Here is a 13,066-nt window from a genome sequence, read left to right on the forward strand (position 1 = left end):
ATTAGGTAATATGGTCTGTAACGCCCTCTTGTGGACAAGAGTTGAATAAAGAAGAGATACTTTATTAATCCCTCAAGGGGGAAATTCTTTTTTCACTCTTTTTTTTTTTTTTTTTTTTTTTTTTTTTTTGACATGCATTTTAACCCCGAAATACACATACACACACTGCCTTGCTCAAGGGCACCTCTCCAGCTACCAGTCTACCTTTCATAGTCTCTATGGACTGAGCTGCTGCCGCCCTCATAATTAATTATAGGTAATAAAATTAACCAAGTCTCATACAACCTAAAAAAAATACTGTTTTCCTATCACCAGTACTGTATGACTGCATTATGCAGCCCCATCAATACACACCAGTATGCACATTATTGTCAAAACCTGGAAGAAATGTTGATGAAAACATTCAGAAATGTTGTTTCCTTTAATAATTATTTGCAATATTGTGTTTTTTTTAAACAAACATTAAAGTATAAGTTACAATGTCATTATAGAAGCCTATAACCAATATCAAAATCATTTTAATACTGGTGTATTCAGATTAGATTTACAGTTGCTCTGTCAATCATCTTGGAAATAAAAAACACTACACATTTTCATTTATTATCTAAAGATCATTAAGACCAGCTGGCACGAGATTGGTGCCTGCCTTTTTAACATGGTTAATATGTTATTCTGAACTTTACCTTTTGACTTTCAGTTCTCACTAACTAACATCTTTGCCTTTAAGTTGATATGTGATAGGCCTGTTGACTCTCAAGGCTGTGGAGGCCAGGAAAGGCTCCTGTCTGTTTACGTGTCACACATTCTGGCCTACACCATTTTTTAAATCACAAAAAAAGCAACGTAAACTCAATCAACATGTAAGTTTCTGCTAATGTTTGTGTGAGTGAGGTCACAACAGCATACCAAAAGGACAGTCTTCTTCAGACATAATTATATATTTTGTAGTTGAAACACACTTGTTTTTTCACTTTGCACCCTTGGACTATTTTAGTCTTGTTTACAATTCACAGAAACCATATATATTGTTGTTCATTGTTAGATAGATAGATAGATAGATAGATAGATAGATAGATAGATAGATAGATAGACAGACTTTATTTATCCCAAGCTGGGAAATTACAGTGCAGCAGCAGCATTACACACAGTGACAATAGACAACATAAGAATAGAAATATAAAGAACAAACTATACATAATAAAATATCACGTATTACATTATGTATTATATGTATTCATATATCCATCTATTTACTGCATTTCATTGTCTATATGTATTCATATATCCATCTATTTACTGCATTTCATTGTCTCAGTAGTTGTACTTTGTGCAACAATGTAGTTTTCCCACCTACTTTATGCACATTATGTACAAAAAGTTTTTTGTTTTTTTTTCTAATTCTATGTTTAGCTTTGTTATCCTTATTTTATTCATGCTTATCTTAAGTACATGTAAGCTACACATACTTGTTAAATGATGTTGTTAATATTAGTAATGACATAAACAAAGGGCTACTCCTTCATTTTGCTCTCAGACGTTTATCAGGTCAGGTAAATACAAAAAGACAAACTGGTGAGAGACAGGAGCAGTGAGTCTGGAGCAGCTTATGCTCCTGGTGTGCTGTGGAAATGTGTGTGACCATCGTGGGCCTGGAGAGCAACACGTTTTGGGAAGAGGAGGAGCTACACAGCTCTATACCATTTAAATTAAGGCGCATGCGCACTAGTCTACAATTGGGACTTGCCATCTTGCACAACCGTGTCTTTTCTTCATTCTGCCTGCATCTCCCACCGGTGTGTGGTAACCTTACACGTTTCTCCTTTTTGATTTTCCAATCAAACACTGCTTAGGAAATGAGTGGGGACCATTCCCACAACGAGGACCAGGTAATGCTCAATAAATCGTGTAGTGTCACCACTAGTGGTCAACGCGTACGAGTACTTGCTGTCGTTTTATTTGACAAGGTAACTTAGCTAACTGTTAATAGTGCCTGCTAGCGCGGGTTAGCCGACTGTGTTTGTAAGCCAACTCATTTTGTTGTTAACAGCATCTTGACACGTATCATCACATTTTTATTTGTAATGTCCCGAAAGGGCGGTGTCCGGTTAGCTTTCTGGTGTGTGTGGTAAGGCATGAAGTCCAAGAGAAAGTGGATTAAAGCTACCTTTAATTTGCTGTTAGCCACGGCTAACGTTAGCTGTAGCGGCTCCGGTGTGAGCATGTTACAAGCAGCGTAGCGGGCTAGCCTAGCCTAGCCTAGCCTAGCCTAGCTCGGTAACTGTTCGCTAACAAACTGTCGCTTTGCCGTCCAGCAAGTTCAAAGTTAGTTAGCCGGCTAGTTAGCTACTACGAAATTTAACATCCGTCTGTTTTTGGTTTTTCAGGTGGACGGCGGCTCTCGGTTCAATGGTAAGTTTGTGACAAGAAGCTGACAAGTTTAAAAAGGAGTGTTTCTTTTAAATTGTGACATTTGTTCACTGGTCTAATGTAGCGCTGCGTTAGTTCTCAGCAGAGGACAGAAATGGCGTCCAGAGACTAAGTCCTCTGTCTCACTCACAAGCGCCTATTGTTCAAAAGGGAGCTCTAATAAAAGCTCTTCCGCACATTATTTTCTCGATTGGAATTATTATTGGGACACAACTCGATGTGTTTTATCAGTTTATCGTATTAGAAATTATTGTTGGTCAGCTTTTAATGCCGAATTTCCCACCTGAAAGTGAGGGTTTGGGGGTTGAGGACTTAGTCTCTGCGCCATTTTCTTTTTCGGTGTAGCGGCCTGACTGTACTGCAAGCTGAACCCAGGCTGTGAAGTGCAGATGGCTGTGAGGAGGAGAAATGCTGTGGCATAGTGCTTCATTGAGCTCCCATGTGGTGACCAAGAAGGAAAAACATGGCCTTAGACGCTTTTTTTCACATGTTTAATTTGTTTATTAAAAGTACAGGGAGTTAACATTCCCACATGGTAGGAGAAAGTGGAGCTTTTTTTAAGTTGTTCACATTTCAACAGTCAGTAACTTTAGTTCATCATCACATTGAAAGTTAAACAAGGTATTACATTTTAGAAGACCTTGATGATCTCCATTAGTAAATAATGAGCATACACTTGAAGCTTCTTTTAATGCTACTATCACCTGTCTGTTTTAATCAAGCATACAACATTCACACATATTCATGTCAAGGAAACTATTTGGTTTTTTTTTTCAGTTTGTTAAGATGGATTAACTTTTTTTTTTTTCTGGGGATGTACATGTAAACACTTGACAACCACAGACGGCTTTCAATGACAAATTGTTCTTATGAGAAACCACACACGGAGGACTATTGATCTGAGTTTGACTTTCCTGAGCATCCGTCTTGCTAAATATAACCTGTGCAACTGTACCAGTCCACTTATTTGGTTTTCTTTCATGAGGGAGAGGACAGAGAGAGGTCTTTTATTTTATTTCTTATGCAAAACATCTTAATTCTTTCCTGGTTCAAAAAGTACACACTGTTGTCAGCACTCTCAACCACGCATTGTGTGGCACAGTTTGTTTACTAGTTATTCCCATAAGTCACATTGTGAATGTATGTACTTTATGTGCAGCCGTGGAGTCTGAGCCAAAGATTGTCAGATATGCTCTCTACGCCTGTTTTCAGTATTGTGGTGGAGCACAAAAGGATCTGTTCATTGAAATGTCTCACACAGTGATTTGGCTTGGATCTGAGAGGACAGCTTGAATCAGATCTGTTATCTTCAAATAATAGATTAACAAAGACAACTAAGCTGTACAGTGATAAATGGACCAATCAAAGTAAAGTCTAACTTTTTTCAGAAATCAGATTTAAGTTCACTTCACTTTTTAAACACATGAGCTGTGTTTGTCTACACTGGCATACCATGGAAATATGGACAAGTTTTTAAGGACATCTTAGGGTTAGTAATCTGTTAGCTGTCAGCTCTGTGTGCACCCAAGTCTAAAAAGCCTCGAGCCCCCAAAGACATGAACACTCGATTTGGTGTTTGTTGATGGCAAAGTTGTGCGTCAGCTCTTTAATTTTGATAACTCCCCTTTTGAAACGGTGAAAGCCTACTTTGTTTGGTAGCGTGTTTCAACCTGTCTGTAGTTTCATATTGTCTCATAAACAACGAGGCTCATACAGGCAATAGGAGGTGCTATGCTACTGTGTGGATTTTCAGTCTCCATAGTGCATGACATTTAAGATTGTTTATGTTAAGACCTTGTGTGTTGTAATCTAATTCATATCCACTGGGTGGACTTTGAGTGCTTCCCATGTGGTAGGCTGATAAGATTTTGTCTTTCATAGCCTGTCCCCCTTAGTACCTGCTCAAGACCAATGCACTTGGATCACCTTTCCCACTTGATGTTTATAGAATCATATGTTTGCCATTAGATGGCTCTTGTACGTTGCATTTTAGTCATTTATTCAGTCAATATGAGTCACTCTTGACAGATGTGACACTGTTTTCCCTCTGTCTTCCCACTGTTTTCTTCTCAGACAAGTACAAAGACAAGTATAAGGAGAAGGAACACAAACATAAGGACCACAAGAAGGACAAGGAACGGGAGAAATCAAAGCATGGCAACAGGTATGGTGTGTGCTTCTAGACTCTTCATATATGCACATATCTGGTGGTGTCTGCTCAAAGTGGACTACTTGAATACTGCTGTAATTTTCTTGCATTGAATAGTAGAAGCTGAATGCACCTGACATTAGTGTTTGTATTTCTTTAAAACATCAGCGACCACAAGGATTCCTCTGATAAGAAACACAGAGACAAGGAGAAGATGAAGCACAAAGATGGCAGCACAGACAAATACAAGGACAAGCACAAGGAGAAAAGAAAGGAGGAGAAGGTGAATTACCATGCAAATAATTCATGGAAGAATGCACATGTGGGTTTGCAAGTGATGTTGTGCTTTCAGGGTCCATCATTTTAAAATGTTCTGCAATCTTAAGCTCTGTCATATAATGGACAGTGATCACTCATGTTTATAGACCTCAACTATTTAAACCATGAGCAAAATGTATCTTTTGTTTGAATCGCCTGTTTTAATTATGATAGATTTGACAAATATGTCCCTCTCAAAGAAGAAATGTTCAAAAACAACTAGAAAACGGATCCATGACATGTGTGGACATACCTTCTGGGGTTCCACATTATTCCCATTGTCTTCAAGCAGCCAGAAAGCTGGCTTGTATTTTGGCAGATTTAAGAATTTGCTTCAGCACTGCCCCCGGTAAAACTGGAGGAAACCTTCTGTAAAAGATTACTCTATTGGTCTGCTAATGTGGAGGATGTCGGGGGGCAATTGGTGTCTAGTATAAAGTTGACAGAAGTCATTGCACGGCACCATACGAGTGACCAAAATCTGCCATGGCTTGATCAAAATCAACCAACTGTGCTTTATGCAGAAAAGTACAAAAGTTATAAAAACTTGAAAGTTTATGATTAACTATAGTAATTTAAACATTGGGCAACTTCAGGACTGTTATTTGGCTTTTATGTGATCATAGTTGATTATAACTTGCTGTTACTCTTATTTTAACAAGGTTTTCCTTCTTAACTTTGTGTAAACCTTTCAGATGAAGTCCCTTGATGGTAAAGTCAAAAAGGAGAAAGAGAATGGCTTCGCCAGGTATGTCTGGAGTCCACATTTCATTTAAGTGTTATATTTAGACTACCAGCAGACGTGTTTTTAGATGTAGTCATATCTGATTTTTTTTTTTCTTCTTTTTCTTCTCCAGCCCTCTACATCTGAAGTCTGAGCCAGAGGACAATTTTTACCACTCTCCTAAACATGAGAGGTCTCTAAAAAGAGAACGGGATGATGATAATGAGTGAGTGGCACATGCAGTTCGATTTCCTACGTTCTGTTTTATAGTACTTGTATAGTTGTCTGACCAAATTTATGACAATGTGATTTTCAGCACTGAATTCAAGCCCAAGAAAATAAAGATTGAAAATGACAAGAAGGCCAAGAAAAGGAAACCAGAGGAGGTAAGCAAAGGCCCTGTGCAGAATGCAACCTGGGGTTTTAGATGATCTCCAATACATTTTGGAAGACACAAACTGAGGGACCACCTGAAGAACCACAGTCTGTGTTGATACTGACACTTTTTTTTTCTGCCAACCTGAGAACGGAAGAACTCAAGTTGTTTCTCTTCCCTTTTTAGGACGCAAAGTCCAAAAAGACAAAAAACAAAAAAGGAGAAGTCGCTGATGGAAAAAAGAAAGCAAAGAAAGAGCCAGAGGAGAAGTGGAAATGGTGAGTTATTCTTGCCAGCTGTGTGATACCTACGTGCTCATCAGTGGCACAAAAGTGGATGTATTGTGTGGCGCTCTTGAATCGAGGAATAGATATATTTTTTTCTCTTTAGCATATTCAAACGTTTATGTGGTTGATTCCAGGTGGGAAGAAGAGAGATACACAGACGGCGTCAAATGGAAGTTTCTGGAACACAAAGGGCCAGTGTTTGCCCCACCTTACGAGCCTCTTCCTAGCAATGTCAAATTTTACTATGATGGTAAGACTGTTTCCCACTGGAGCCCTTAACTTCTTTTTCAGTGGAACTGTGAAATAGCATGTCAGTATTGGACATGACTGAGATTTTTGAATATTTTAGGTAAGCACATGAAACTCAGCCCAGAAGCCGAAGAGGTGGCTACCTTCTTTGGCAAAATGCTGGACCACGAGTACACCACAAAGGACATCTTCCGCAAAAACTTTTTTAAAGATTGGAGGAAGGTAGAGGACATGTTACTTTTGAATTAAATATCAAATTTCCAAATCAGTGCAGAGTCTTGTGACCTAGTTTTCTGTTATTGACTGCAACGTGTTTTGCTGATGCAGGAAATGACCCCTGAGGAAAAGGCTAAGATCACAGACCTGAAGAAGTGCGACTTTAATGAGATGAACGACTACTTCAAGGCACAGTCTGAAGCTAGGAAGGCCATGACAAAGGACGAGAAACTGGTCAGCTACTTCATCTATATTGTATCAGAACTAAATCACGGAGCTGAAGGCCTTTTTGTTAAACTACATAGTTGCCATCTTGGTATGATGCTCAGCCCATTGCACTGATAACAAATTACTTTTTGCCTGTGTTACAATATTAAGTATGTTAAAGCAAAATTCTTAGATGTTTAGCTCCAGAACAAATGTAAAAATAAATTGGGTAAATAAGGGGCGATAAGAGGTGATGCCTGTCTTCAGTTTGAACAATGCATTAAACACAGGCTTTATCTGATTGCCATTGGCAGAACACTTCTCAAAGCACCAATAAGCCTGACCCAACACAAGTCAGAACTTACTTTTTTTAATATATACCCATTGGTATGAGGGACTTGTCTCATAAGAACATTTGGGGAGATTTCTGCAGTGCAACTGCTCTTCAGTAGATTTGCCTTGTCTCCACAAAGGAGAAACAAGTCATTTCTAGAGACTGAGTTCCTTTTAACGCTTCAATAGTAGTTATCATTCATGATAGCAATTCTTTCAAGTTTATCTGGTGTGTAATTCCTGTCTGTAAATTTGCATGCTGCATCTGACTGAGCAGTGTCAGTGTGTTCTTACCATATATAGTCTCTTATGTTTGGTAACTGAATTAAGAATCAGTGTTTCAGTGATAGGGCTGTCAAATTAACGTGCTAATTTCAATTGATTAATTCTAGAAAAAATAATGCAATTTTAATAAAAAAAAAAATAACGCAGGTTAATTTGGCTGCATCCACTGGTGGAATTAGGAAAGTTCAGCCCACTCTCCAGCACAGAAGGTGGTAGTAATGCTCCTTAAACACTCTTTGCCGTCCGCCTTTTAAATAAAAAGCAGAAGAATCAGGCTGCGTGGTACCAGCTGGTGCCACCTGAGTCGGGAAAACGCTCCGCACACACCTGCTTTGTAAACATGAGGGAGGCGGATGAGAAGCAACACCTGATGCATTAGCAGCCAGCTTCGGCAAGCTACCCTCGACCAGGCGTTCAGATGCAAACTGATTTAAGTTTCCTAGCGCCTATTAACGAACAGCCTCATAACTGGTCAATGTCAGTGTTAGAGGACAGGAAGATATTTTACAGAGAGCATCCTCTGAGCCAACTTAACTTTTATTTGGCACATGAGATGTTGGAAAAAGTCCTGATGTCAAAGAGACTGTTACTGTCAGATTGAGGTTAGAGGTTTGTCCTGGGATGCTCATATTGAATATGAACAAACTTTTTTTTTCCCATATAAAACATATTGAACTTTAATGTTTAATGTATGTTCATTGATTTATTCACCTACTAAATTCAGTTGGATTTGAAACATGTTTGAATGCTTTTCACAGAAATGTGCGATTAATCAGAGCCTATAATTAGATTTATTTAATTATTTTTTTTAAATCACTTGACAGCTCTAGTTTTTGAACATCTCCATGCGGCTTGAAATTCTCGTTGTTGCAGACAAAAACCTTGTAAGCTTTTGAGAGCATTGTAAAATATCTGCTTTACACAAATCACAATTTTCTAACTCTTGTGATCCCGATTCCTGTTTTGATTTGTTTTCCACCTATTCAAACCTATACATCAATAATGTCTTGCTCCTTTTTTAGTTTTGGTAACACAAAGATTTATTTTTTGCATTCAAATGACTGACTTTAACAAGATGGAGATCTGATGGTATTTCCCCCACACACACACTCTTTGTAGCAAAGAAAGGAGGAGAGTGAGCGCCTGCTGCAGGAGTATGGCTTCTGCATCATGGACAACCACAGGGAACGTATCGCTAATTTCCGCATTGAGCCCCCAGGTCTGTTCCGTGGCCGTGGCGACCATCCTAAGATGGGCATGCTCAAACGACGCATCAGGCCTCAAGACATCATCATCAACTGCAGCAAGTGAGTGGTTGTTTTCAATGCTGATGAACTGATGTGTTAAGTGGGCATAATGATTAAATGTTTTATTAATGTGCTCCTCATAGGGACTCCAAGCACCCCGAGCCTCCTCCAGGCACTAAATGGAAAGAGGTTCGTCATGACAACAAGGTGACTTGGCTGGTGTCGTGGACGGAGAACATTCAAGGCTCAATCAAGTACATCATGCTGAACCCCAGCTCAAGGATCAAGGTGAGCTGACAGACCGAGTTCTGCACTATGAAGATGTTTTGAGCAGGTTCAAAATGGATGATTAGCCCAACAGCTGCACATTATTGCAACTCCATCTATGAGCGGCATCATCCATACACATTGTATCAGGTTTCACTGGAATGTAAAAATCGAGACACAGCAATGTCGCATTGTTTCATTTCCTAAAGCTCCAATAAGAAACTTGCTACATACAGTGGATTTCTGTGCAGGGAACATGCTGTACTGTGCTGCAGACTTGTCTGCATGTTTGACACACAAACACGGCCTGATATAATTTCATTAGTTACTCATGTCATTCATCCATGCTGCTGTTTGTCTGCAGGGAGAGAAAGATTGGCAGAAATATGAAACGGCTCGTAGACTGAAGAAGTGTGTGGACCGCATCAGAAACCAGTATCGTGAAGACTGGAAGTCTAAGGAGATGAGGATCAGACAGAGGGCTGTGGCACTGTACTTCATCGACAAGGTGAGGTCCATCATTACAATTGATGCTATCCTGTGTGTGTGTGTGTAGCATAAGGGAGTTAAATGCAGTGTAATTGCTTTTTAACAATGACTAACTTTCAAGCAGGGTTTAGCAGGTGCTTAAGCGCTAGCTGCAGTGTGGGTAATGTCTTTTTAAGCCTGCTTTAATCCAGCTGTCCTGATGTGCTATAGCTGGCTCTGAGAGCGGGTAATGAGAAGGAGGAAGGAGAGACTGCGGACACTGTGGGCTGCTGCTCGCTGAGAGTCGAACACATCAAACTCTATCCAGAGAATGAGGGCCAAGAGTACGTGGTGGAGTTTGACTTCCTGGGTAAAGACTCCATTCGCTACTACAACAAAGTCCCTGTGGAGAAAAGGGTAAGATTATGTAAATCAGAGTTTTGCTTTTGTATTTGAAGTGTGCTAACACTGCCTCTGTATTAATGTTAATGTGTTTTGCCTGTTGTAGGTATTTAAGAATCTTCAGTTGTTTATGGAGAACAAGGAGCCTGATGACGATCTGTTTGATCGACTGAATGTAAGTGAAACATATCCCGTGAAACAAAACTATGAAGTCATCTGTTTAGGCAGGAAATTCACTAATGCATGGATGTCTACATTTGAAGATGGTTCATATAATCCAAGAATATAGTGTTTACCTCTTGGTGCTCGTAACACCAGTTTCTTTGTATGATGATTGCGCCTCTCACCCCACCAGACTTCTGTCCTGAACAAGCACCTTCAAGAGCTGATGGACGGTCTGACAGCCAAAGTCTTCCGTACCTACAACGCCTCAATCACCCTGCAACAGCAGCTGAAGGAGCTCACAAGTGGTACGTCTCCACCAATAGTTCAATATGGAGTTAAATAGAAGATGCAAACAGCATATCGAAATGACTCGTTTGCTATTAATAATAGGCTGTCATGAATTATTCTACATACATTCAAACTTATTAAACACACTATCTCTCTCTCTCTCCCCAGCGGAGGAGAATATTCCAGCCAAGATCTTGTCCTACAACAGGGCCAACAGGGCTGTGGCCATCCTGTGTAACCATCAGAGGGCTCCACCGAAGACATTTGAGAAGTCTATGCAGAACTTGCAAACTAAGGTTAACATTGATCGTCTTTATGGCTGAACCTGAAGTTCTGGGTTTCACTGACATGCCAAAGCAGCATAAGCTACAACACTTCAAATCATTTTACTACCCAAATGTTCATGTCATGGCCTGCTTTGTCAGTTCTGAATCCTTGAATTTCCCTAAATATTGTATGTATGTACAGAATTGCCATGTTACAGTACAATAATCAGTATCTATAATTTCTAAGACTAACCACTACCTTTTGTATCTTAGATTGATGCTAAAAGGGACCAGCTTTCTGATGCCAAGAGAGAACTGAAGAGCGCCAAGGCTGACGCCAAAGTACGGAGAGATGAAAAATCCAAAAAGTATGTATCCATAAGTTTTGGCGTAAATAAATAGTTGTCTTCCTGGTCAGCACATTAATAACCTTGCATTCTGCTTTTTCTGCTCTAGGTCTGTAGAGACCAAGAAGAAGGCGGTTCAGAGGATAGAGGAACAACTAATGAAGCTGGAGGTGCAGGCAACTGATCGTGAAGAGAACAAACAGATTGCCCTTGGCACTTCTAAGCTCAACTATCTGGATCCTCGCATCTCTGTGGCATGGTAAGATTCTTAAATATTAAAACGTGGGGAAACTTAACTTGTGGTGTTGAGCTATCTTCCCTGATTTTTGTTGTTGGGTGTAAAATTGCACAACACAGTGAGAAGGACTGAACATTGACCTTTGCATGTCCTAATTTCTGTTTTTGCCTCTTAGGTGTAAGAAGTGGGGCATTCCCGTCGAGAAGATCTACAACAAAACCCAGCGTGAGAAGTTTGCCTGGGCCATCGACATGGCAGATGATGACTTTGAATTTTAAATCCCAGTTTGTGGTTTTAACTATGATACACCCATTTTTTTTTTTTTTATCGGATACTTGTTTTTTAGCTTAACCGAATTTTGCTCGATGGCCAGACCTGACCAGGAATTTCAGACAGTTTGAGCAGAAAAAACAGCGGCGACATGGTAAGACAATGATGAAGCCACGATGAAGTGGCAGGAGGGTGTTGTGGGTAGTCTAAAGAGCTGATCTGAGATCAGGCATCAAGGCTGAACTATATCCACAACTGAACATCAAGGCATAGTCCCAGTAATTGGAAGACCCTTTTACCTTTTTGTCTCTTTCCCTCCTCGGGGACAAATCCAGACAATGCCTGAACTTTGAACTCTGTGGTCCTATAGCTACTGTATTCAGCAAAAACAAAAAATGCTTTGTATCTTTATTTTCTGTTCACTTGCTCTGTATTTTAGCCCTCCCATGTATTATTAATGAATTCTATATTTTGATAGACAAAGTAAAATCAAATGAATTCCTTAACTACACCCATGCGCCTTTTGAGGAAATGGAAATGTGAGCTCGCCTTGAGTTGTGTGTGTATGCGTGCATGTGTGTATGAGGGGCTCGGCCATGGAAGCTATCTGTTTGGGTGAATATTTTAAACTGGACTATGTTGAATTGTTTAGCATGAAAGAGGATGTCAGGCAAGGGAGGAAATACTGCAACCATGTCAATATTTACTTAAGCAAGCAGAATGTGAATATTTTGTTTTACAGCCTCCATCAGGGACTTCTTTTTCAGTGTAAATGTGAACCAATCATTTTTATCCTTTGTGTTGCTAGCATCCTCTGAATCTCTGCATAGCCCTGTCTACATCTGATTTTAACTTAATTTAACAATTGTTCCAAGACAAAAAAAAAACTCCCATATCTGTTACTTGAAAATAATGCTATGATAATGTATTTAAAGTCGGTAAATGGAAAGTGTTCTTAGAAGGGTATGTGAGGGATATCAACTTTGCCAAAAAATCACCAATCTGTTACAATTTAGGCAGTTTTTTAATTGTTTTAAGATTGAGGATAAAGTAATGTAACATTTAATGTGAATTATCAGTTCATTTTATTCCACTCTTATTATAGGAAAATTGATGTAAGTAGCTGTAAAGTCAACATCCTATTCCTGTTTTACCTTCTGTCATAGCCTTCGACCATGTTTTCTTAAGTTTTATTCTCATTGTAGGTTGAAAAATGAATAAAACCCTACAACTAAATATGCTGTGTACCGTTATTTTCACATTTCAATTGGGTATATGATCGAGGTGTCTTAAAACATTCTCTGGTAAAGTCATTCTGTAGATAAGTGTTTTCCTCACTGTTAAAAGACAAGGCCCGTCTTCCGAGCAGAGCCTGAGCAGCACAGCTGCCTGTTGGTTTTGGACTAGAAGCTACGGTGGAGATCTTGCCAGAGTAGAGTCCTCATATTTGCTTTGTCAAACACATTTGATCTCTTCTAATCGCATTGCAGGCTTAGACTTTCTCTGAAGATTCTCAGCCTGTCGCACATTTTCCTAA

At 39.5% G+C, this 13,066-nt stretch overlaps 1 protein-coding gene across 4 annotated transcripts; it reads left to right on the forward strand.

The window, feature by feature from the left end:
- The first annotated feature begins 1,700 nt into the window (after nt 1-1,700).
- On the forward strand, nt 1,701-12,765 carry top1a (DNA topoisomerase Ia). Of its 4 annotated transcripts, none has more exons than XM_027278824.1 (21): nt 1,701-1,793; nt 2,385-2,409; nt 4,501-4,591; nt 4,745-4,859; nt 5,590-5,642; nt 5,752-5,844; nt 5,935-6,004; nt 6,181-6,272; nt 6,416-6,531; nt 6,631-6,752; nt 6,858-6,980; nt 8,691-8,878; nt 8,962-9,106; nt 9,450-9,593; nt 9,785-9,970; nt 10,062-10,130; nt 10,311-10,425; nt 10,577-10,704; nt 10,948-11,042; nt 11,131-11,280; nt 11,435-12,765. In XM_027278824.1, exons 1-21 carry the CDS (start codon nt 1,716-1,718, stop codon nt 11,535-11,537), a joined length of 2,301 nt encoding a protein of 766 aa, XP_027134625.1. In that variant the 5' UTR covers nt 1,701-1,715; the 3' UTR covers nt 11,538-12,765. The 4 variants fall into 4 exon arrangements, with proteins under 4 accessions (XP_027134625.1, XP_010754209.3, XP_019127511.2 ...); XM_010755907.3 differs by having other exon boundaries at nt 1,716-1,886; XM_019271966.2 differs by lacking the exon at nt 1,701-1,793 and adding an exon at nt 1,887-1,964 and having other exon boundaries at nt 4,501-4,596.
- The last annotated feature ends 301 nt before the right edge of the window (nt 12,766-13,066 follow it).

Source organism: Larimichthys crocea, chromosome VI, assembly GCF_000972845.2.
Source record: "Larimichthys crocea isolate SSNF chromosome VI, L_crocea_2.0, whole genome shotgun sequence".
NCBI classification, from domain to species: Eukaryota; Metazoa; Chordata; class Actinopteri; family Sciaenidae; genus Larimichthys; species Larimichthys crocea.